Source organism: Spea bombifrons, chromosome 3 (genome assembly GCF_027358695.1).
Source record: "Spea bombifrons isolate aSpeBom1 chromosome 3, aSpeBom1.2.pri, whole genome shotgun sequence".
NCBI classification, from domain to species: Eukaryota; Metazoa; Chordata; class Amphibia; order Anura; family Pelobatidae; genus Spea; species Spea bombifrons.
In genome coordinates this window covers 113356555-113379017 of record NC_071089.1, presented here as the reverse complement: position 1 = coordinate 113379017, position 22463 = coordinate 113356555, and the positions used below count along the sequence as shown (strand labels likewise).

Here is a 22463-nt window from a genome sequence, read left to right as displayed (position 1 = left end):
TCTTCCCACCCAATGACCCAGCAACAATAATGACAACAACAATTGTTTTTAAGTCATTCATATGGAAATTGACAAGGAAATCCCTGCATTATCTTAGTGTCTCCAAAATAAAATAGATGAATAGATGAAAAGTTGGTCATGTGGACAATATATATATCTATACCAACAAGTCAATCTGTAAATTAAATCTTGCACACAAACCATAAATATTTATTGGCGTTTCACCTGAAACATCTATCTATATATCTTTTGATTCAAAGGAGGAAAATGTTAAATCAAGAAGTCATTAACCAAAAATGATCAGATGCTCAGATCTAATGTAAATACGTTTTGCTTTAACAAGAGGATGGTAGATGAATGGAACAGCCTCCGAGAAGAGGTGGTAAATGCGAATAGAATGCAAGAATTTAAACATGCATGAGATATGCTTAAAAGAGAGACCAGACACCGATTATGGTCTTAGTCTCCACATGGGGGAAAATTGGCAGACTAGGTGGGCCGAATAGTTCTTATCTTATCTTTGATAAGGGATAGGCAAGAGATAGGGGTATTTGCTCCCTTGGCTGCTCTTATTTAAAGATCTTGGGCCAATGCCACAAGCATGTTTTTCTTTTTTTATAGTTCAATATCAGGGTGTCTAGAGTTAACTTACAGGGAGTACCTTGTCTGTTAAGTTAAGAGGAAGAACAATGAAGTGATAATTAAACAATTGCAAGCATATAGGTAAAGAGTAGTACGGACAGGGCAGGGTCACTGTATATTGTTTAGTATGTATTTGAACAAGATAGTGTAGCTTTGTATAGAATTTATATGTATAGCATTGTGCGACTTTGTATTATGTAGCATGTGCAGTGTCATTGTAAATTGTTTGAGATGCATGTTGATAGGGTAGGGTGATTGTGTATTGCTTTAAATTCTATGGTTTTATATATCAGGACACAATAACAATCATCTATTGCTTAGGTTTAAAAATTAGGTAAATACAATCTCAGATGAACAAGATATGACATATTACACCGTGTCATGATTTATTCAACAAAAATAAGGCCAAAATGGAGAAACCATGTGTGAAAAACTAAATACACCATTACTGCTTCCATAGGAACTAAGATGCTAACTTAGTGCTGCAAACTCCAATGTCTTTAATTCATTGGTCATCAGTAAGTGTGGCCATCTCTATAATAGCCAACATTTTAGCAGTTTGCTGATCTGGAGCAGTCAGGGGTCTGTTAACACAATGCCAAGGAGGAAAGACATCAGCAGTGATCTTAGAGAAGCAGTCACTGCTGCCCATCATTCAGAGAAGGGTTGTAAGGTCATTGCCAAACAATGTAAAGCCCACCATTTTACAATGAAAATGATTATTCAAACGTGGAAAACAATAAAGACAGTTGCCAATCTTCCTGGGAGTGGATGTCGATGTGAGGGACTGATGAAGTCGTACAGATAATGATTACTTCAGTTATTGCTGCTAAAGTTGCTTGTGCACCAAAATCTTTTTTAAGACAAAAAACCCTCCATCTTTCTTCTGAAGGCAAGGCAGTTACATTTTCTTTTGTTTCTTCATCTTGTATTTTTACTCTTATGTATACTTCCATTATTTTACCAGTATAGAAAAACTGGTGGGGCAATGGGACTGAAGCCCAAATCTCTGTTATGTTATGTCTTTGGGGAATTCCTCAGACAATTTCTGAAAATCAGAGGACATTTGGATGGACAATCAGTGATTGCGGAGACATTAAACTGTAAACAATGGGTGGAACTAAATGAAGAGATTAATATGGTAATACAACCAGTGCAACCAATCTGCAAATGCGTTCGTTCTAAATTGAATTACCTCCAGGGAGTCTGCATAGAATTGGAAACAGAGGTTTTTTGTTTTTTTTTAAAGGGTAATTAATTTCTGAATCAACAGGAATCTTACGTTTATATTTTTATGAACTGCACTACTAAAAAAATAAAGCTGGATCCATCTGTGATATTTATTAATCGTATAACGTCTTGAATATTACAGACATTATAGACATGGCTACACATCTTGAGAATAAAGGACACATACATGGGTTCAGTTATGCAAGACATATGGAAAATTTCTCATGAAACATAGGGCATGGGGGGGGAGTATATAGAATGTTTCAATGCCTCCATCTGAATAAAAAAAATCATGTGTTTTTGTGTTGGTCGGAAGATCGATTTTCTCAACATGGAACGTAATATGTGTCTGCGCATGAACAATGCCCTGGACACCCAGCACAAATATGCCACTGTGCCACAAATATGCCACTGAGAAGACCAGTGGTAGTTGCCAATGTGCCATGTATTTTTGTGAATACTTTTTCTTTGGAGTTGACATGTTAAGTTCACCATTTGGTGTATCTGTTCCACCCTTTCCATGGTGAAGGAATTATGGCCCTATGCAAGTGTCCAATAGGAATAATAATAATAATAATAACAGTAAAGTTCACATGCTGGGAACTTGCCACCATTGCAGGAAAAATCATCAAGATTAAGTCAAGATTCCTTTAACATCACAAATAGGAGACTAATGCGCTGGTGGAACACAACTCTCGTGAAGCTCATTGAAGATGGTGATGACATGGTGACGGTCTAGCCCAAAACACCCAATGCACCAAGGATACCCAAATGTGTCATATTTTCGAAAGCCCCCCCCCCTGCATGCAAAAAACAGCCTGTCTGGCAATGAGGTTGCATTATTTCTCGTTTATATTTCTTGGTCAAGTATCATTATTGAATGGAAGTTGTCTCCTTGTTGGCCAAGAAACCATTAAGAGTATGAATCCATATCAGTGTTTCTGTTTTTCTTCTGTGTTTCTGTACCATTCTCATCACCTGCTTTTACTAAAATTCCAGGAATATTGTGTCCAAAAAAATGTAAAAAAAAGAAAAAATCATTTTTTTTTTAATTTTCTATTTCTATTTTAACCAGGAGTGTAACTCAAAATTCCAGAGCTTTCTACAAGTTCCTGTGTTCCTGGGTCCCCCACTGTACAGCGCTACAGAATATGATGGCGCTATATAAAACAATAAATAATAATGATCGTAATAATAATATGAAATCGACGTCTACCATGAAGGAATTGTTGGCAATTGAACTCAGTAATTGAACAGCTTTCTTTTTCTTCGTTTTACAGTACATGCAAAAATTAAAAGCATTGCAAAGAAATTGCTTTTAGTTTCTACATTTTATTTTAAATGTATTGAAAAAAAAATATATTTTCCATAAAAATATTCATTTATTTTTACTTTTAAATCTAAATCTTCATCTATTTAATTAACCTTACCAAAATTTGTAATTCGAGGTAGATTTATCTTTTCCTCCCACTTTTTTTTTTTCAGGGCTGTCTGTTGATTGGTTGTCACTCTCCTAATGAGGTCTATATATATATATATAGATGTCTGCCCCGGTACATTGACATTGTCAGGGGCTTTTCTTCATCTAACAATGGAGCTGACCAAGATCCTTGTACTGCTTACTGTGGAGTGGAGCATTTCCCTGGCTCTTCCTTTAGGGGTAAGTGAATAGCTTCAACAAGCTGTGATTCTGCATTATTTTCACTGTTCTAACTAATCTTGTTTGTCCATTTAATGTTTTTCTTGTTGGAGTAGATATGTCTGCATGTTAACTTACTCTAATCCCACTGTTTCTGCTTTCTTTTTTCACAGGACGGTCACGGTAAATGGAGTGGTAAGTATTGGATCCGTAACTAGACCTATCCTATCAGTAAGCCCTCACTGATCACTGCCTTCCCAATCTCCATACATCTCCTGTTGCTCTTGGACTTCTTCTCAATAGATAAACCCATGGCTAAACGTGGAGTTTCTAGCGTCTTAACCACGACCTCCATGACCGCTCTCCTGCAAGCCCCTGACTTACTAACATTATCTAGATCGGCCAGTTTACTCTGAAAATATTGTCTTGTTTTGCACTTCCGTATGAGAGAATTATCCCTGTTCCTTCACAGAAACCAATGATGGTAAGGATGATGGCCATAAGACTATATTTGAGCAAATTGAAGACAGGAACAAAGGTGAGATTTGTATCAATACTAAGATCAATCATTGTTTTTATTATAACTTAAAATCCGACATGTTATAAGAACTATGTGATGCATCTAGTCAACTTTAAACTTTGTTCATTGGTCTTGTTTAAGGTTCAGGAGTCATATACTATACCTATACCATGCATGTTTAAATTCTCTTATTGTATTAAACTCTACCGACCCTGCTAGTAGGCTATTCAGTGTATCTATCTCCCTTCCTTTTGTTTCATCTCACCTGTGAATTCATAGTTTAATAACTAAAAACTCGATATTTTATATTATATTACTTTGACCCTTTTCTTTGCAGGTATCCCCAAACCTCTAATTGGAGGGGACATCGCTTTTCAAGTTTCCCGCAGCGCAATAAACTGTGTTTATTGTTTGTGGACAATATCCCGAGATGGGACAGCTTACATCCCATATGTCATTTCCTCTAACTATAGTAAGTAGCCTCAGAAATTGATTTTAAACGGAGACATTTCATGTTTCTTCCAGCAGCTCATGTGTTCCTTTTCTCCTCAGGTAATTCAGAGACATCGTTGATTATGTCTGCTTTGGAGGAGTTTGAAGTCATGAGCTGCATTAAGTTTGTGAGCAGGAATTCAGAAAGAGACTATTTAAGCATAGAACCAGGATCAGGGTAAGTCTCCGCTTAACCTATGGGGGCAAAATGCAGTGTTGATAGCCTAACTAGACCTTCTAACAGTCGTCAGTATCTTTTTCCAGGCAGGTGTAGACTAAAACTTTGCATCCCGCCTTTCATCTGTACAGACAGACTCATTGCTTGCTGTTTCTCAGGTTCACTTTGTTCCTCATTCAATAACATTTTCTTTCTTAGGTGTTGGTCTTACATTGGAAGAATTGTTGGCAAACAGATGGTGAGCCTGGACAAAGTTGGTTGTGTCCGCTATGGAACAGCCCAGCATGAAATAATGCACTCGCTTGGCTTTTACCACGAACATACCAGGAGCGACAGGGATGAATATATCGATGTCATATGGGAGAACATCATAAAAGGTGAGCAACGCGGACACAAATATACAAATCTTAAACTTAGCCGTTATTATAGTTAGACAATACAAATTAGACAGGGCAAGAAAGAGTTTGTGGTTTTACCTGCACCATATGAGAACAGACTAAAGAAGGTGCTTAGGCATATCTGGAGTAGTTCTGGGGTTTCATGGCTTTGAAAGTATGTCTGTGGAATGAAAACCATAATGGATATCATTATATTGTCTATGTGTCATATTTTAGATGCCGAAGAAAACTTTTGGAAGGAGGACACCAATAACCTGAATCTCCCATATGACTACAACTCTGTGATGCATTACCACAGGTAGGTAGACAATTGGATCATGCAACTTATGTTTGCAACCAGGCCTGGACTGGCAAAACCAGATAAATGCCTGGTGGGATGCTGGCTGGCATAACCCCATACTCATTTAGGGGCTAATTGTGTATTGCAATGTGCAGCCACCCTCTGAAAATACCTGGCCACATGCTACCTGGGCATACAAATGTATGCTGCTTCTTAGAACCAACTCTTGGCCATACTTAGCATTTGGCGGCCTTAAATTCCCACCTGGTCATCCCTAGTCTTGTCTTGTCTGCAACATCAGGGCTTTTTCTAATTCACCCAAGATTTTCTTTTTATAATCCATTGTGTCCATTTTTACAGCTCTGCCTTTAGCAATCCACGCGGCAGAAAAACCTTAATCCCAAAACCTGACCCCAACGTTCCTCTTGGACAGAGGGTAGGAATGAGCAGTCTGGATGTCACGAAGCTGAACACCCTCTACAAATGCAGTAAGTGATTGTCCACTGATTTAGCTCTTGTCACTTAAAATCCTCTACCTTGAGTAATCTAATTTTTACGATGAGCGCAGGAAAATATGCAATGCTCTAATGTAACAGTTTGAATATGATTATGGTCTAGTGGACGGGTCCTAACACATTTTCTATTTTCTTTAGATCTCTGTCGTTCAAAGTTTATGAGTCCTTCAGGATCCTTCAGAGCCGACAGCAGCTCCTTCAAACAACGCAATGACAACTGCCTGTGGCTGATCCAAATCCCAATAAACAAGGTAAATGTTTTCTCATTGTAATGCCCCTTTAATCTCACCAATAATACTGCTTTTTATTCCAAATAATTTATAAATATTATTAGTTAATCCATTTTATTTGTTTTAGATGGATGGATATGTTTCTATGTTTAATTCACTTGCAATACTCCAAATGGTCTATTTGCTTTCCCAGGTCTACCTGCAGCTCCGTGACATCAACATTCCTCAATCCCCTGGATGTGATGGCAGCTACATCAAAATCTATGATGGAGCTAGTAAAAAAGCCCAAGTTCTGCTGGACAAGACCTGCGGAGATGTGGTACTTCCACCTATAATTTCTTCAGGAACAAGGATGTTGGTGGAATTTGTGAGAAAAAACAAAGTTGTTTCAAAGGGATTTGCTGCTGACTATAATACTGGTAAGTCGTCCCCCCTCCCCAAACTGTTGGTGGAATTCAGCTAATCTATTGATAAATCAAAGGCATCACTGTCATCATTGTAATTTTGGGACATGAACCTCTATTTTGGTAGAGCTGGGGGCTCTTTAATAGTCCATTAAGAAAGTAATGGCCTTTTGATTAAATGAGTTGTTATTAAGAGCAGACATTTTAGTACAAAGATACCATTGATACCATTGATAATGGTGGTTCAGATAGAAAATATTATTTTTATTCTACAGTTGAATACGGCGGAACGTTTGTCACAGATAATGGGGGGCTGCTGTCTCCTAGGTACCCTGACAATTATCCCAACAACGTAGATGCTCTGTGGACCATCATAGCACCAGTAGGATCTAAGGTAAGTTTCCCCCCAATATAGAATCTGCACTTACAGAAAAGCAGGGATTCTAAACATAATCTAATGATTCTAATGGAACTTTGGTAGGAAATATTTTATTATTATTATTACATATCCAGAAAAAAATGTGATTTATTCTAATTTGACTTGTTAAACCACCCTTGAAGTTGAATGACCATCATTTTTTTGCAGTTAATTCTACAAATGTGTTATCCTTACCTGGAATTTGTCTTCTCTTTGTAGGTGTCCCTGATTTTTTCTGCTTTTAAATTACAAACTTCTGAAACGTGTTCCAATGACTACTTGAAAGTAATTAATGGGGCAACCTTAACTGCCCCAGTCGTGGGGACATTTTGTGGTAGTAATGTACCCCCTGCACTGATATCTTCTGGAAATGTGATGATGGTACAATTTCAAAGTGATTCTGATTTCAACGATTCTGGATTTAAAGCATCCTATAGTTTTGGTAAGTGGCAAAAAAGGACATTATAATCCTTTACTATTTCATCCAGAAACTCCATATGAGGTGCTTGTCATGTAGAACATCAAGAAACAAAAACTGTCTGCGCTTCTTACCCTAATAAAGTTGGCAACAAATATATAAACATAATATAAATGAGAGGTTTTGGTTATATGAATTGGCCAAAGCATAATTAAGCTCACCCGCCACGTCAAGGCACACTCTCAATAGGGTGAGAACCTACTATCACCTCCTACGTAGTGGGCACACAAAGCAGTTTATACGGCTACCAAAACCTTATTAATGTGTTGGGGGAGGTGCAATTAAACCTCCTCCCTATTAACCCCTGGACAGCAAGCTGCAACCAGACTGATGAGGAGCCAACAACCTCAAATATGTGCAAACAGGGAAAAGAAAAAATGTCGGTGCGCTAAGCTAGTCACAGGCTCAAATAATACAAATGTGTAATATGAGGCCTACCAAACAGGTGTAAGCATGCTGCAAAAACAGTGTATTACACATTTGTATTATTTGAGCCTGTGACTAGCTTAGCGCACTGACATTTTTTCTTTTTCCATGTAGAACATCATCCAGGACTTCCAAACAATGACAACAAAAATATCCATGGCAATAATACTCATATTTGATTAGTGATGATATAAATGTTACAGAAGCTTCCTTACATTATTGATAGATCTTGGCCGTACTGTAAATATGTTTGCTGGAGTCTGATTTAATACTTAAAACAGTAAAACCTCCTCGGTCAGAAGATTCTTGCCACCGATTGGCCACACTTTATACAATCATAACACTGGTTTATTTCTCTCTCTTGCAGTGACTCCTAAATTATAAGAAGCACAGGAATGAAAGTGTTCCATGAAACCAACATGAAGATGCTCAATGTTAATATGTATAGATATGTTCTTTACATAGCTGTAATTGTCCTTTTTTTTGTGTAAGGCCAGGTCCGTAAACCTTAAATAATTCGCGTATGTTTCCAGACATTAGAAATTAAGATTTTGTACCACGTGGTGATGTGCAAGGCGGATCCTACAAACAGTTCACATCTCTAACCATGATGGACTTGCCTTCAAAACCCCTGCTCTCAATTACGCTGCTAGCTGTACATGTTAATGGCGGCTTTTGTATAGGAATTGTATACAGGAATTTTGTAATGAAATAAATCCTTTTTTTGGGTATTAACCAAAATTCTGAATCTTGTCAACACAACGTGCTGGATAAGGGAAAAACTTCTCATGATTTTTCACTCAAATTCATACTGCAGACCCTTCCATGTAATAATTCTTATGAATGTATAATACACAAGACTAATTTAGACCCCATGTATAGGTCAATAGAAGCCTTCTCATACATCATACATTCAGACTCTAGGGATGGCCAGCAGGTCATCCCAGTGTATTTACTAAATCATCCCACCAATTTTCACCCCAATTATCTTTTCTCGGCTCTGCTTCCCTCCTCTGGCGTGCACCAACAACCCCTTATATCACCAATACGCATGTTGTAATCCCTGCATGCGTGTGCTAGGGAAAGCCTCAGGAAAGCTCATTTTTTCTTTCATAAATATTTTTCATTCTTTGTCCTCTCCTAGATTCCACGCCCCAACACCCTCAAATATAATATAATCTTTTTTCTACCGAGGCCACTACTGCCTTCCACCATCTTATGTTTCCTCCATGTTAACATGAGTTTCTTTTCTCAGGCCTGATACAATTAAAATGCATGCATTGTAGCTACAAGTTAGTGTATAGTCTGTACTATTTCTAGTTTCATGGACTGCAGGAAAGTGGGGTCCAAATGTGCTCCGGGAAAAAAAATGGCAACCCCTGGCAGCCTTCTAAAGGTTATCTGAGAATATGTGCACACTGACACGCCATTTACTTCAGAATAAGCAATAGCAAAGGAAATCTCAAGTATTCTTCTCCCCAACTGGATCAGCATCTTCTTGACCTTACAACACACAAAAGAAAGCCCTGCGCTCAAACTCCCATCATTCTTGGGCGGCAGCAACGGCTATAGTATTCAATCAGCCCAAAACACATAGAACAAACACCGAAAAAAGTTACCTGCGCACTATCCCAAACACCTGTGCTTATATAGACAAATGGAGGTTTTTAGTTTCACTCCAATGGCCATTAAAATGGAAGCTCGCCTGCCACGTCACGGCAAACCTCTTAGGCGAGTCCTACACTAAACAATTCACCTCGCTGCTGTGAGCTAAAGGTAAAAATCTCTAATGAGACAAAGAGGGGTATTCTCTAAACCCCTACACATTTATTAGCCCTTAATAGGGACCACGTGGGGTGGGCGGCAGCAATAGCAAACTGGCTGTGAGATACAAAATTGAGACATAAACAGCTGCCATTTGTGACTTTATTATTGCTTACATCGCACAATTCATTGATTTTGGAGGGCCCGATTCAACACAGAGATAGATGCAATGTCTCTTCAGCTTTAGAGGGTAATTCATCCTGAAGGCTGATATCCTGACCAGTCAGGAAACCACCAACCTCATAAGGTCAATTCCATCCCATAAAGTCTGTCAATATAGATGACCAAATAGTATTATAATTTGCCAGGCTCACCTGGCCAGGGTCTTTGTTGAGTTTTATGTCTAAATAAGTGAGGTTGTCATGGCACCACTCTCTACTATCAGGTGGGGGAAAGTCAATGGGAAGGGCTAATGTCTTATTCATGTTGCTTTTTAGTACAAGGCCTTACTATAATCCTCCATCGCTTTGTGGAGAGCTGAGTTTCAGAGATTGCAATTAAAATATCATCTGCAAACAGAGCCAGTATAATGTTTTGCTGCCCCTGAACGCCTCACGTGCCCTGGTGGTCTCAAATTCTTATGGCTAGTGACAAAGATTAGTATGCGACAGGGGCAACCCTGCCTCCTGCCATTCGTTCCAGGCATGTGACTAGAAGTGAAAACAACATAATAGCCGCTTTTAGGAACCGGTCTAGAAAATTGTAACGGGACATAACTTCTGACCCCAATGGATTCTGTCAAATGCCTTTTCTGGTGTCCAGGGATATAAGGACTGCTTGGCTAGTGAGTTGTATTGTTGGAAGCTTGACTCCCTGGAACAAACTTCACTTGGTCCTTGTGGATTAAATGTGGAAGTACCCTAATTAACCATGAGATTTTTTTTTTTTATCTGAATTAAAATCTGTAACAATTAAAGTTTTTATTCTCCACTGTGGTCAGCTTTTATGTAATAAAAGTGTGGCACGTTCTATAGCCCTTATGTGTGATTCCGCCTGATCAAGTTGTTTTCTCTTAGGATACAGAAGTCCCCCATATATGATCAAAAGGCTACATTCATATAGACACCATTGAATTATAGCAGCAGTGCCTGCTAATCCTTCAGCGACCTAACAATTATAAACAATTACAAAGAATTTCTAGTTCTCTTTCAAGGAAAACGTGGATGCAGAACAGGTCAATACCAGACATATGTACAAATGTATAAAACATATAAGTAGTTTACACATAAAAAGTGTGTAAAATGTATATATCAAGAAACGTAATTTATGAGATATATCAGATATACCCTGTATGAAAGCTAAACTGTTCATTACAAAATATCCTCAATTCCAAAAAAAATTCACCCAAAAATGACTCCTTGGTAAGCAATATAGCCATGAACAATTAGATAGGATTCGCCAAACTTGGGGTACTTTGGCACAGTGGTGGGCAAAGCGATATATTGTCATATAGTATGATGGAATCCCCTTAGGTAGGGGTTTTTGGAGTGGTATTTGCTGGGTATTCGCTCTTATGTTTGTTTTGTGTACTTCTAGTAATAAACTTTGGGTAATTGTCAACGCTTGCAAAAAGAAACAATGCTTGCACACAATGCCTCACCCGATAGCGTAATTAAATATGCATGGTAATTAAGTTCTATGGTCTGAGTAAATGAAAGTCTCATCGAACGCATTCAGATATACATTAGGAACAAAAAGAACTGGAGCGATTATCAGCGACATCAAACAAGACTTCGGAGATCTCAAGTAAAGTGTAAAACAACAAAAGTGCAGACGGTCCTATATAACAAACACCCATTGTTTCTTAAAATGATAGTCTTTAGAGTAGAAAATGTATGTAAGGTCACCCAATGTCAAGGAGCTCCGCAGCCTCTTTTGGCTAAATACTTCATCTTCTCATGGGCTAATACTATTATTTTCCTTATTATTTTATTTTTCCTTTATGTTCCTTTTTAAAATAAACACACACACATATATATATATATATATATATATATATATATATATATATATATATATAATAAATAACCCTCATTAAATACAAATTATTGGAATTGTAAAAGTGATCCATAAATTAGACATTTTACCACTCATTAGAACTCTTAGAAAATGTGTCTTAGAAAAAATAATATAGTATAAGAATAATCTAAAATCACTAATTTTATTAACACATATTCCTTCCGGCATGGGAGGCCATTGTCTCAATTCTTACAACTTCAAAAGAAAGATTTTTTTCCATGTTGTAAAACTACAAGAGAGTAAAAAAAAATAAGATCCAAAACTTTTCTTTATACACTTTTGTTTTTAGTAACAAAGTAATCCATTTAGTTACAAAAAGGAGTGTCAGTGTAAAAAAAAGTAATTGTTAAATCTGCACATTTTTATTATTATCATTTTTATTATTATGTATATTTATTATTTATATTTATATTTATTATTATTATTATTATTATTAGGATTTTAACGTATTTTTAAATCATGTTTTCTACTATAACAAATGTGATCGTTAAACATACTTGAAAAATTGTCGCATGGGACGACATCAAACGCAAAGAGAACATGATTCGCCCCTTTAATAATAACACATGACCGTTGTCATATTCTGGCCTAGGCTTCCATTGCATAACAAGGGCTAATCACCCTTTTGGTGAGAGTCGGAGGGTCAGAGGCTTAGATGGAATGTAAAGAAGGTTTACTGAGAGGATGGTAGATAAGTGGAACAGCCTCCCGGCAGACATGGTAGAGGCTAATATATGCATGGGATAGGCATATGGCTCCTGAAAAGGAGACAAAGGACTGATTAAGGTCTGAGTCTTTAATGGGCAGACTAGGTGGGCCAAGTGGTTCTTATCTCTTATCCGATTCTATGCTTCAATCAATATTTTATCTCACTGGACCATGAATATGCCCCTCTTCCTAACACTAATCTAATAATCTAACACTGGACTATTATGACCTTCTGTTCCCTTAAATTGATTACCTCTTTCTTTGTTGTTACTTTATCAGTGTCTTCTGTATCTCACCAAACAATAAAATGCTATCACAGCTTTATTTGTGGAGCCGTGGCTATCTATCTATCTATCTATCAATCTATCATCATTTTAGATTGTCATCTAAAATGACCGCATATTTGTTTTCATAAGTTTGTTTTTTAACAAAATATAAAAACTTTACAATGTATAATTATTAGATTCAAATAAATAACAGGTGATTCTTGTTGGAAAAAAAGCCATTGTCAATGTGGATCTATGTTATTTCTAGATTAAATGTTGTTACTTTTGTAAATCCAAGCCAAAGTAACATTTTCATCTAGGTGCACATAATATATATATATATATATATATATATATATATATATATATTTATATATTCCATTTACCCCTCATGGGCCCGTAAAGAATATGCATTGGGATGATTTGAATAATAATAGATTCTTCCCTTTGTGTGTGTTGAGGGTGTGAAGGTGTGCTGTGAAGTCTCAGAGCTTGCTGATTGGCTGGTGCTTTCCTCCTGGGCTGTATATATATATATATATATATATATATATATATAGCTATGTGCCCCATGTTTCCATAGATGTGACAATGGAGTTGCTTATGAAAGTAATACTGCTTGCATGTGGCTGCACCACCTCCCTGGCTTTACCTATACTAGTACGTTTCTAATTACTGAATTATTCTTGTTATCACTATTCATTTATTTATATGTTATATTCTGCAGCACTGTTAAAAGGGTTAAAAAAATGTCCTATTTGCACCACGTCTCCATATATATGTAATATATATATTAATTTGTCTTTTTAATTTTCCAGCAGGAAAGTCAGGTGACTACACAAAGTAAGTATAATGCACCATTGTCATTCAGTTCTATAATCTTCTATAAATCTATATTTTTGTAATTCCCGCACGATATCAGCCTCTACCATCTCTGATGGGAGGCTGTTCCATTTATCTACCACCCTCTCAGTAAAGTAAATCTCCCTTGCATTACATCCAAACCTCTGACCCTCTTGTTGCCAATTTCTCCTCCTTGAAATAAATTTTCTTCCTGTACTTTGTTAAATCACTTTTAGCATTTAAATGTTTCAATCACACCTCCTCTCTCTCTCTTCTTTCCCCCAAGCTGTGCTTGCTGGGGCAAAAGTAAGACTAAGAGGACTTTGCCTCTATAATCCATGGTACAGCCCTGCGATCCTATAAAATAAACATTATTATTAATAATAATAATAATAATAATAAAGAAATAGAACAATTATTTATTCATTTTTCACTACATATCTAATTAACTGATGATTTTTCTGTAACATTCTTCCTCTTTTACACAGAAACCAGAGGGATGTTTGACAGTGGAAAGTTTCAAACATTCGAAATGATAGAATCTTCTAACAAAGGTGAGAAATGTTTCTGAAGCACATATGAATCTGTATGTGAGCGATGTGGTGTATAAACGTGATTGAGAATGATTACATGGAAACTGTATGCTATCACAATGCTTTCATTACACAATCACGTTGGAAAAAGACTCTACGTCCTGCTTTTTTCTTTATCCCCGGTGGTTTTCACCATCAGTGTTTGTAACATGTTATGTTAGAGGGATGTTAATGTGTAACGTGTTATGTTATTTATTAATGAGTTCAATATTATGTAGGGCCATCCTGGTGAGTTTCTCTTGCACAAAGGGTTAAGATTGCCCTGCACTATGCAGTATGTACTATCCTGGGGGGTGCTTTTTGCAACAAAATCTCAGTGTAGCTGGCCCCTCATCACACATAGTGAAATCTGAGTTTTCAAGTTGTTAGAGTGGCTGTGTGTGTATGTAAGTGTATGGTTTTAGATTGTGAGTGCATGCTGTTAAAGGGTGTGTGTATATCTATATATATATATATATGTACATTATGGTGTTAGAATGGCTGTATGTGTGTTGTGTGTTAGTGTAGAGCTGCAACTGACCATCATCAACAGCCCCCAAACTGTTGTTAGTGCCACCTTTGCCCTCAAACAGCATGTCTTTGTCATTCTTGCCCCCAAACAATTTGTCTGTGCCATCTTTGTCCCCAAATATCTTGTCAATGCCCCAGACTGCCTGTGTCATCTTTGCCACCAAACAGCCTACCTGCTCCATCTTTGGCTAACAGCTTGTCACCCGCAGGTTTCTCTCAATTCGCCCCTTTAAAGCTGCTCTCCCTGCAGGCCAAGAGCAGGCCCTTTACATCTCTGACGGTTACACACAGTACGAACAGCCTCGCTTTCACCATGTAATGTGTTTGTAACTAGATTGTTTTCTCGTTTTAAGGTGTCCGTAGGGTCCTGCTGGAAGGAGACATTGTCCCCAAAACATTTCGCAGTGTCACAAAATGCACAAACTGTTTGTGGGATATATCTGCGAGTGGGATGGTGAATGTCCCCTACGTTGTCTCCTCTACATACTGTAAGTTCTTTGGGTCATTAGCAATCCATTTCCTAAAGTTCTCCAACTTCAAAGGAACTTAACAATAAGGGAGCCATAGCGTAATGGGAGGAATAATCATGGCCACTCCAATGGTATACATATAAGATGGGCTCCTAATACATGGGTACTGCTGGTTTAAATCTGTAAACGCTATTACATGGGCTTGGTTGGTGTACAAAGCTAAGAAATGTAGGATTTAAGAAAACGTTTTGGGTGTGTTATAATGTTACTGGGATCAGCTCACCTTTACTTTTGTTCTTAGCCGATACGGAGAAATGGCTGATCGACGACGCCTTGCAAGAATTTGAAACGATGACCTGTATGAAGTTTGTCAACAGAAGCACGGAAGCCGACTACCTTTATCTAGACTCTCTAAAAGGGTGAGTCTCAGCAGAGAACGCCATCCATTGTATGACATTTGTTTATAGAGCACCAGCAGGTTCCGTAGGGCAGGAGAGGGTGAAAACCCACAATAACACTAAAATTAGCAATCATACATGTTAAGACACGCTGTTATCGAAGGAGAAGAAGGCTTTTGGGAGCTCACAATCTGTTAGGAGGTAGGATTGAGAGAGAAGGTGAAGGACTCCTAGAGCGAAGGTCATCAGGAGAAATCAGCGGCATGGAGACCTCAAAGGTGTGGAAAACAGATGGTCTCTTTTTAGGATTCTTGGGTGGGTTTTTGGCAAGAGAATTAGTCCAAGAATAACTAAAGAAGAGTCTGACAGAACATAATAAGTAATTCCAGAGAACTGGCACAGCACTGAGAAGAAGTGATAATGGTTGAGGGGGTGCAGTGTTGTTAAGGGCTCTGTAGGTAAGGTTGGTAGGTACAATAATCCAGACAAAGTATCATAATTAACAATGGATTCTGGAGCATGTGAATAACTACGGGGAAAAGTGTAAGGGTTGGGGAACAAATTTAAAGAGAATTGTAGGAAAATATCAAAACTGAGGCCACATTCTCAAAAATCTCCAATTCAGCGGTTATTCCAACTCTGCAAATTTATCCTCAATTTTGCGAAAAATTTAATTCTAAAATATTTTTTAATGATTTGTTATTATAATTTTTTTATTTATTTTATTTCATATAATTATGTTTATAGGGGGAAAAACATTTTGGGGGGAGTGTACAAACTATCTTGCCCCAGGGCCCTTAGTTCACTGATCTGCCACTGATCCCAACGCTCTGTAGCGACGATGGTGGCGGTGGAAGGTCTAGGGCAACGCCAGAGGTAAATATGTCTCTGATCACAATCCCCTGATGGCTAAATTACATTTTTAGAGGAAGAAAAGTTCCACCTGTAAAACCCTAAAAATATTTATAGTAAGTTTTCTCATTTTTATTGATGTTTTCAATACATTTTTTTTCCATAGATGTTATTCATACGTTGCAAGGACTGGTGGAAAACAGATTGTCAGCCTGGACAAGGCTGGCTGCATGACCACTGGGATAATTCAGCATGAAATCTTGCACGCACTTGGCTTCTACCACGAGCACACCCGGAGTGATCGAGCCGATTACGTGACTATCACAGAGGAGAACATCCTTCCAGGTATGAAAAACAATCGCAAAACACACTGGCAGTCAATCAGGTTTATTGACAATAACTGGAGGATCTCAGCTAGCTAAGCAGAAGCTCCCGTATGCATTTGCCCCTTCTCTGCCCCCCAGATATTGCCCTTGCAAGAGATGTGTTCAGACCCCCATGTGCATGCACGGAAAGCGCTCCCATTGATTTTAATGGGGGCACTTTCCTGCCACTGATTGACTTCCCTTTAACATCTTGAAGAGCCTCCAGACACTAGTCTGAAATATAGTGGAGGTAACTCTGTGGGTCATATTGGGGCAAGATGGTATGGAATTTGTGAAACGTAATCCGTTAGTATTCCAGTAACTGGTGAAATTACATTGTACTTATGCTTTTTTTCCTTCCAGGTCACTTAAACAATTTCATCAAGCAAGATACCAACAATCTGGACCTTGCTTATGATTACAGCTCTATCATGCATTTCCATAAGTAAGTAGGTGTTTTTTTTACTGTACTCATAATGTGGTAGATGAGTGGATCAGCCTCCCAGATGTGGTAGAGACAGGCTAATGGGCTAAATGGTTCTTATATACCGTCAAATTCTGTGTTTGTATGGATGAGAGGTTTGTTGGCAGCAATGTCGTTGTTTCTGACTCGCTAATATTTTGTCTTCTCCACACATAGCACTGCCTTTTCCATCTCGTCTACAAAACCAACGATAGTCCCTAAGCCAGATCCCGCAGTGCCTATAGGAAAAGCTTCAGAAATTAGCCATCTGGATTTAAAGAAACTCAACAAACTCTATAACTGTAGTATGTATATTCCCTGTGCTACACACACTTCTTTACTAATATATATAACATATGTGATTCTTAATGCTCTCATTCTCTTAATATCCAGATCTCTGCCGGACAAAACTAACAGATCCTTCTGGGTCTTTCTCCAGTGACGGCAACTCTTTTGGTCCAAATGGTGACACTTGTCTCTGGTTAATTCAAACCACAAGTTCAAAAAAGGTTATTATGAAGCTATATATAAATATGTATATCATAAAATGCAAAGCAGACGCAAAATGCATCATCAGTACAATCATAAAGTCCTCCTACTCTAGACTTTCCATAAGAGAGTAGTCCCTCCACAAGCCGTGGATAAGTCTGCGGCACAAGGACTATGTCCTTCTTGTTTCTCAACACCAGCATATTAGACGCCAAGCACCATCAATGGTGCCTTCCGAGTGAGTTCCTGGAAAAAGTCCAAAAAGTACAGAGCAGTGGGACGGGTGCTTTCTCTCTATAGAGTCATTGAGTTCCAACTCCAGGGCTCTGAACAAAGCCTGTGCATATGGGCACTGCCAGAACATGTGAGGGGCAGTTTCGTCCTCCACAATGCACTATGGGCAGATCCTCTATCTGCACGGCCCTCTGGCATGTATAAATGTCCTTAGGGGGTACCCTCGCTGAATGGCCATCCACGCAATGTCCTTATGTCTGCTGGTCAGCCTGCTTGATGCCACAGAATACGTTGCTAATCCACCAACCACAATGGTCATGGTTACCTTACATATAGTACTTGAGCGCCAGCAGATTCCGTAGGTCGATTACAGTATGGGAGAAATCAATAATAATGTAAAAATTGACAATATGCAAAATTGATAATAACATTAACACAGTAAGATTTACTGGTTCAGAAGGAGAAGAGGGTCCTGCTCCTGCGACCAAAAAGGTTCAATGTCTGCTGACATTAAATTTGTAGATCCATGCGCTTTCCTTACATTCTGCTCTCCTGTACACAGGTTTACCTGCAACTCAGCGACGTTAATATCACTCAATCCACCGGGTGCACAGATAGCTACATTAAAATCTATAACGGGCGTGATAAAATGGCACAAGTCCTCCTGGACAAAACCTGCGGTGTTGTGATGTTCCCACCTTTAATTTCTTCTTCTAACTATATGTTGGTGGAATTTGCAAGCAACGACCAGCCAGTTGTGAGCAGATTTGAAGCCACCTATACATTCGGTAAGTCGGAACCGTCTACCTATAGTGTTTAATGTAACCATTTTAGTATTATGTACACTTATTTATCTAGTGGCAACAATTTATGCAGAACCTGATACAGCGTTAAGTATTCTATCTGCGTTACATGAAATAAAGCCCCTTGCCCACAGCTATATTTTGAGGGAATGAGCCCTAGCCGTATATACATGAGGTCCACAGGAGTAGATATGTCAGGTGTACGCTGATGAACATTAGATCCGTATGGCTATTAAAGCAGGACATGCAGTGACCACTGACTTGACTATTTGACCGCCTTGTGCATTGTGTCTGTTAATATTTTTTAGGGTAGGACTATATGGATTTCAAAGTGTGCAACCCGTGTAGTCTTTATTTCTGATATCTTATAATTTTCTATTTCTATATATTTTATTACACCATACAGTTCCTGAAGGAGGATCATTCACTATGGATAATGGTGAAGTGACTTCTCCAAGATTCCCTATATTGTATCCCAACAACGCAGATATTCTATGGTCTATCATGGCACCGCCAGGATATGTGGTAAGTTACAAAAAATGTCCAAATTTAAAACAGTATGCCCGTTCTCATCAAAGCCTAACCTGTGCACCAAGTAGTGTGGTTGCTGGTTATTAAAAAAATGGCAGCATGTTCCATGGCTACTTCAGCTTGTAAAGAGCTGAGGTCTAGAGCCCTGCACGGGACTGCTTTTGGAATCCCGCTCCCTCCCGCTCCCGCTGTTTTGAATCCCACTCCCGCCCGCTCCCGCAATGTGAGTGTTCCGCTCCCGCCACATTTGTGGCCAATCCTGCCCGCTCCCGCCACATTTGTGGCCAATCACGCCCGCCTCCTAACCAGATTTCCCGAGCAGTCCCGCAAGGCTGCCCTCGAGTTGTTCCCTCTTCTCTTGCTCCGCCCAGGAACAAGGCGGAGTCACAGGAAGTGACGTCACATCACGTGACTCCGCCTTGTTCATGGGCGGAGCAAGATAGGAGACACTGTAATGGAGCAGCGAGAAGGCATCCTTGCGGGACTGCGCGGGATTACCGGGACCCGCAGGTACAGTGCCTGACCGCCCGCTCCCGCCCGCAGCCCCAGAAAGACTGCCCGCGCCCGCAAGTTTTTTGGCCTCCCAATGCAGTCCTTTACTGAGGTCCATTCAAAACCCTCGTGCCTCAGTAGTACTATAGAAATGTTTTCTCCTAACCTAGTACTTGTCATCCATTTCTAGGTGTCTCTGAACTTCAGTTACTTTAGACTACAATGGTCTTCAACCTGCTCCTTGGACTATCTGAATATTATCGATGGAATGTCCACAGCTTCTCCAGTTTTGGCAACCTTTTGTGGTCCCCAATTACCCTCTCCTGTGGTCTCTACGGGGAATGTCATGATGCTATATATGCACACTAATAATGAAACAAACTACTATGGATTCATGGCATCTTATCGTTTTGGTAAGGGGCAGCACTAAAGGATGATGTGAATAAGATTATGATTTTTTTTCCTCACCATGGGAATTATTACTTTATACAGCACTCATCCAAAATGTGATACAAGGTAGTATATCTTTACACCGTATATTCTTATACGGTCATGACATAAAACCCATTTTTTTTTTGCCTAAATGGGTGGAAAAACTATTTTCTAAGTTGCACCAGAAATTAATTTACAATTACATTTTACGTGTACAAAAACTGCAATATGCTAATATCCCTGCCCCCTAACTGTAATTTAATTTTAAATAATTTTGCTCTTGATGTTGGTCATGCTGGATTAGAAATTCAAGACCTCATTCAGTAGTCCTTTTCCTTGTTCCTAAATACAATCTCAATCCATACCCGATGGGCTAGCAAAGTGGAGGTTCAACCTGGGCCCCCTTCCCCATGGCTGCCCTATTTTTAGGCAGCCTGAAGTATGCCCCCCTAGGTCACCAGTAATGGCGGGCTCCAGAAATAATTTGTGTTACTTTGCTAAAAGGTACACAGCAGGGTCTGAAGTTACCTTATTGCCTGGGTTTATGATGTTCAATATCCCTTAACGCCCTGTTTTTGTTTTTTTCAGCGGTTCCAGTGTGATATGGGAGATAAAAGGAGAAGATTTCAGCTGGAATGTTTAATGTAAAATATACATTTTTGTACGACAAACTGTTTTTTTTTTTGTTCCTGTTTGTATTATTTGTCCACTTCCTGGTAGCCTATCCTGGGAAGTTCCCCCGAGAAGACCTCGAAAACTGTTCTTCCTTCTCTGGTTCTCCACTCCTGTTATGTGAGGCTAGTGATGCCTCACATTGTGGTCCTATTTTGACATTAAATGTTGTTTACATGCTGCGCTTTCCTTTGTATGGGGCTAAATTGGGTGTAGCTCAGGAGGAGCCCGTGCTTAGGAGGGCCTGAGCTTCCACCATTCCTGATCCCAGGTGACTCAGTAGCCAGGATCCCAATGAGGTCACATAACACACATTATGTGGACCCAGGGTAAACGCTCACAGCTTACAAAGAGATACGGAGTGCCGGTCAGGGCCTGAGCAAGTGAGCATTAGCTTAATGAGATATTATGGACAATGGGACCGTAAAGTGGCCTTTGGCACTCTAGCGGCTGTGGACTATAATCCCTCATCAGTATAGAGTCAGCCAGACATCGATATGATACAGTGCAGCTCACAGTGAGCCTGACATTCTGTATGTTATACAGCATAACTCCCATTACTATATATTATAATAATCGCTTTCTCACTCATGCTTGCTCATTCTCTCACACTGTCACTCACTCTTATTCACAAACGCTTTTACTCTCAATAACTATCACTAACTCTCTCACTCACTCACACTCTCTTACATTCCCTAATGTAAACAAATATTTTTCAGTCGCTAAGTAAGATTAAACAAAAGGGATGTGGCTCTGACAAGGGGTGGGGCTATGCAGGCATACAGGGGTGTGGCTAGCATTACATAAAACGTATAGTGTTAAAAAAAAAAAGCAAAAAGGCACAATGTTTGAATTGTGATCCTAATAATAAACAATTGTGGGGGCTTCCCTTTAAATATTGCTCTTACTAAAAGAAAGGCAGCGGCGCAGATAATTGTGATTGGTGCATTACTACCCCCTTTAAAATACAAAGTGAAAGGCCATAGCTACCAAGTGTCCCCATTTAGAAACATCAGTCTCTTTCTGGCCCTCATTTTATAGAATCTCAGAATAAAGGTCTTTACAGCAGAAAAAAGGCAAGCAAACTAGACGGTCTAAAACTAGAAGAGGAGACTTCTGAGGTCTGGAAAGCTGTAATACCGTATTGGCCCGAATATAGGCCGCACTTTTTTCCCCCACTTTAAGTTTTTAAACTGCCGGGCAGGCAGCGGGGTTAGGATACAGATCCCCCGCAGCGGTGCAGGGGACCTGCATCCTACTGTCTGATACGCTCAGACAGCCTCCCCTGCCGGCACTTTCCACGGGGGGAGTACCGGCACAGGAGGTTGTCTAAGCGCATCGCACGGACGTTCACCGGTAGCGGCGATGCGCCGTTGCCGGTGAACGTCCGCACGATGCATTTTAACCCCCCCCGCCTTACCAGGGCAGACTCCCGGGTGTCTTGCAGGGCCGGCGGAAGACATCTACGCAATACGCGTATACACCGGGAGTTGTATACACGATGTGCATAGATGTCCCCCTCCGGCCCCGTAAGACACCCGGGAGTCTGCTCTGGTAAGTCGGGGGGGGGGGGCAGAGTGGCAGCATATCTCGGGGGGGGGGACAGAGTGGCAGCATATCTCGGGGGGGGACAGAGTGGCAGCATATCT

General features: G+C 39.5%; 2 protein-coding genes across 2 annotated transcripts in view; both read left to right on the top strand.

Annotated features, from left to right (window-relative positions):
- Window positions 1–3463: 3463 nt before the first annotated feature.
- On the top strand, window positions 3464–8455 carry LOC128484141 (high choriolytic enzyme 1-like). The gene is made up of 13 exons (XM_053460459.1): window positions 3464–3532; window positions 3685–3706; window positions 3984–4049; window positions 4369–4503; window positions 4584–4701; window positions 4900–5078; window positions 5316–5397; window positions 5740–5867; window positions 6033–6145; window positions 6318–6543; window positions 6804–6922; window positions 7166–7231; window positions 8384–8455. Exons 1-13 carry the CDS (start codon window positions 3464–3466, stop codon window positions 8453–8455), a joined length of 1395 nt encoding a protein of 464 aa, XP_053316434.1.
- Window positions 8456–14042: 5587 nt separating this feature from the next.
- The window catches only part of LOC128484140 (astacin-like metalloendopeptidase), a 23036-nt gene continuing 14615 nt past the window's right edge, over window positions 14043–22463 (top strand). Inside the window, exons 1-5 of the mRNA XM_053460458.1 lie at window positions 14043–14064; window positions 14967–15101; window positions 15385–15502; window positions 16500–16678; window positions 17062–17143. Coding sequence (XP_053316433.1) covers window positions 14043–14064; window positions 14967–15101; window positions 15385–15502; window positions 16500–16678; window positions 17062–17143 — 536 coding nt within the window. The remainder of the gene's footprint in view (window positions 14065–14966; window positions 15102–15384; window positions 15503–16499; window positions 16679–17061; window positions 17144–22463) is intronic.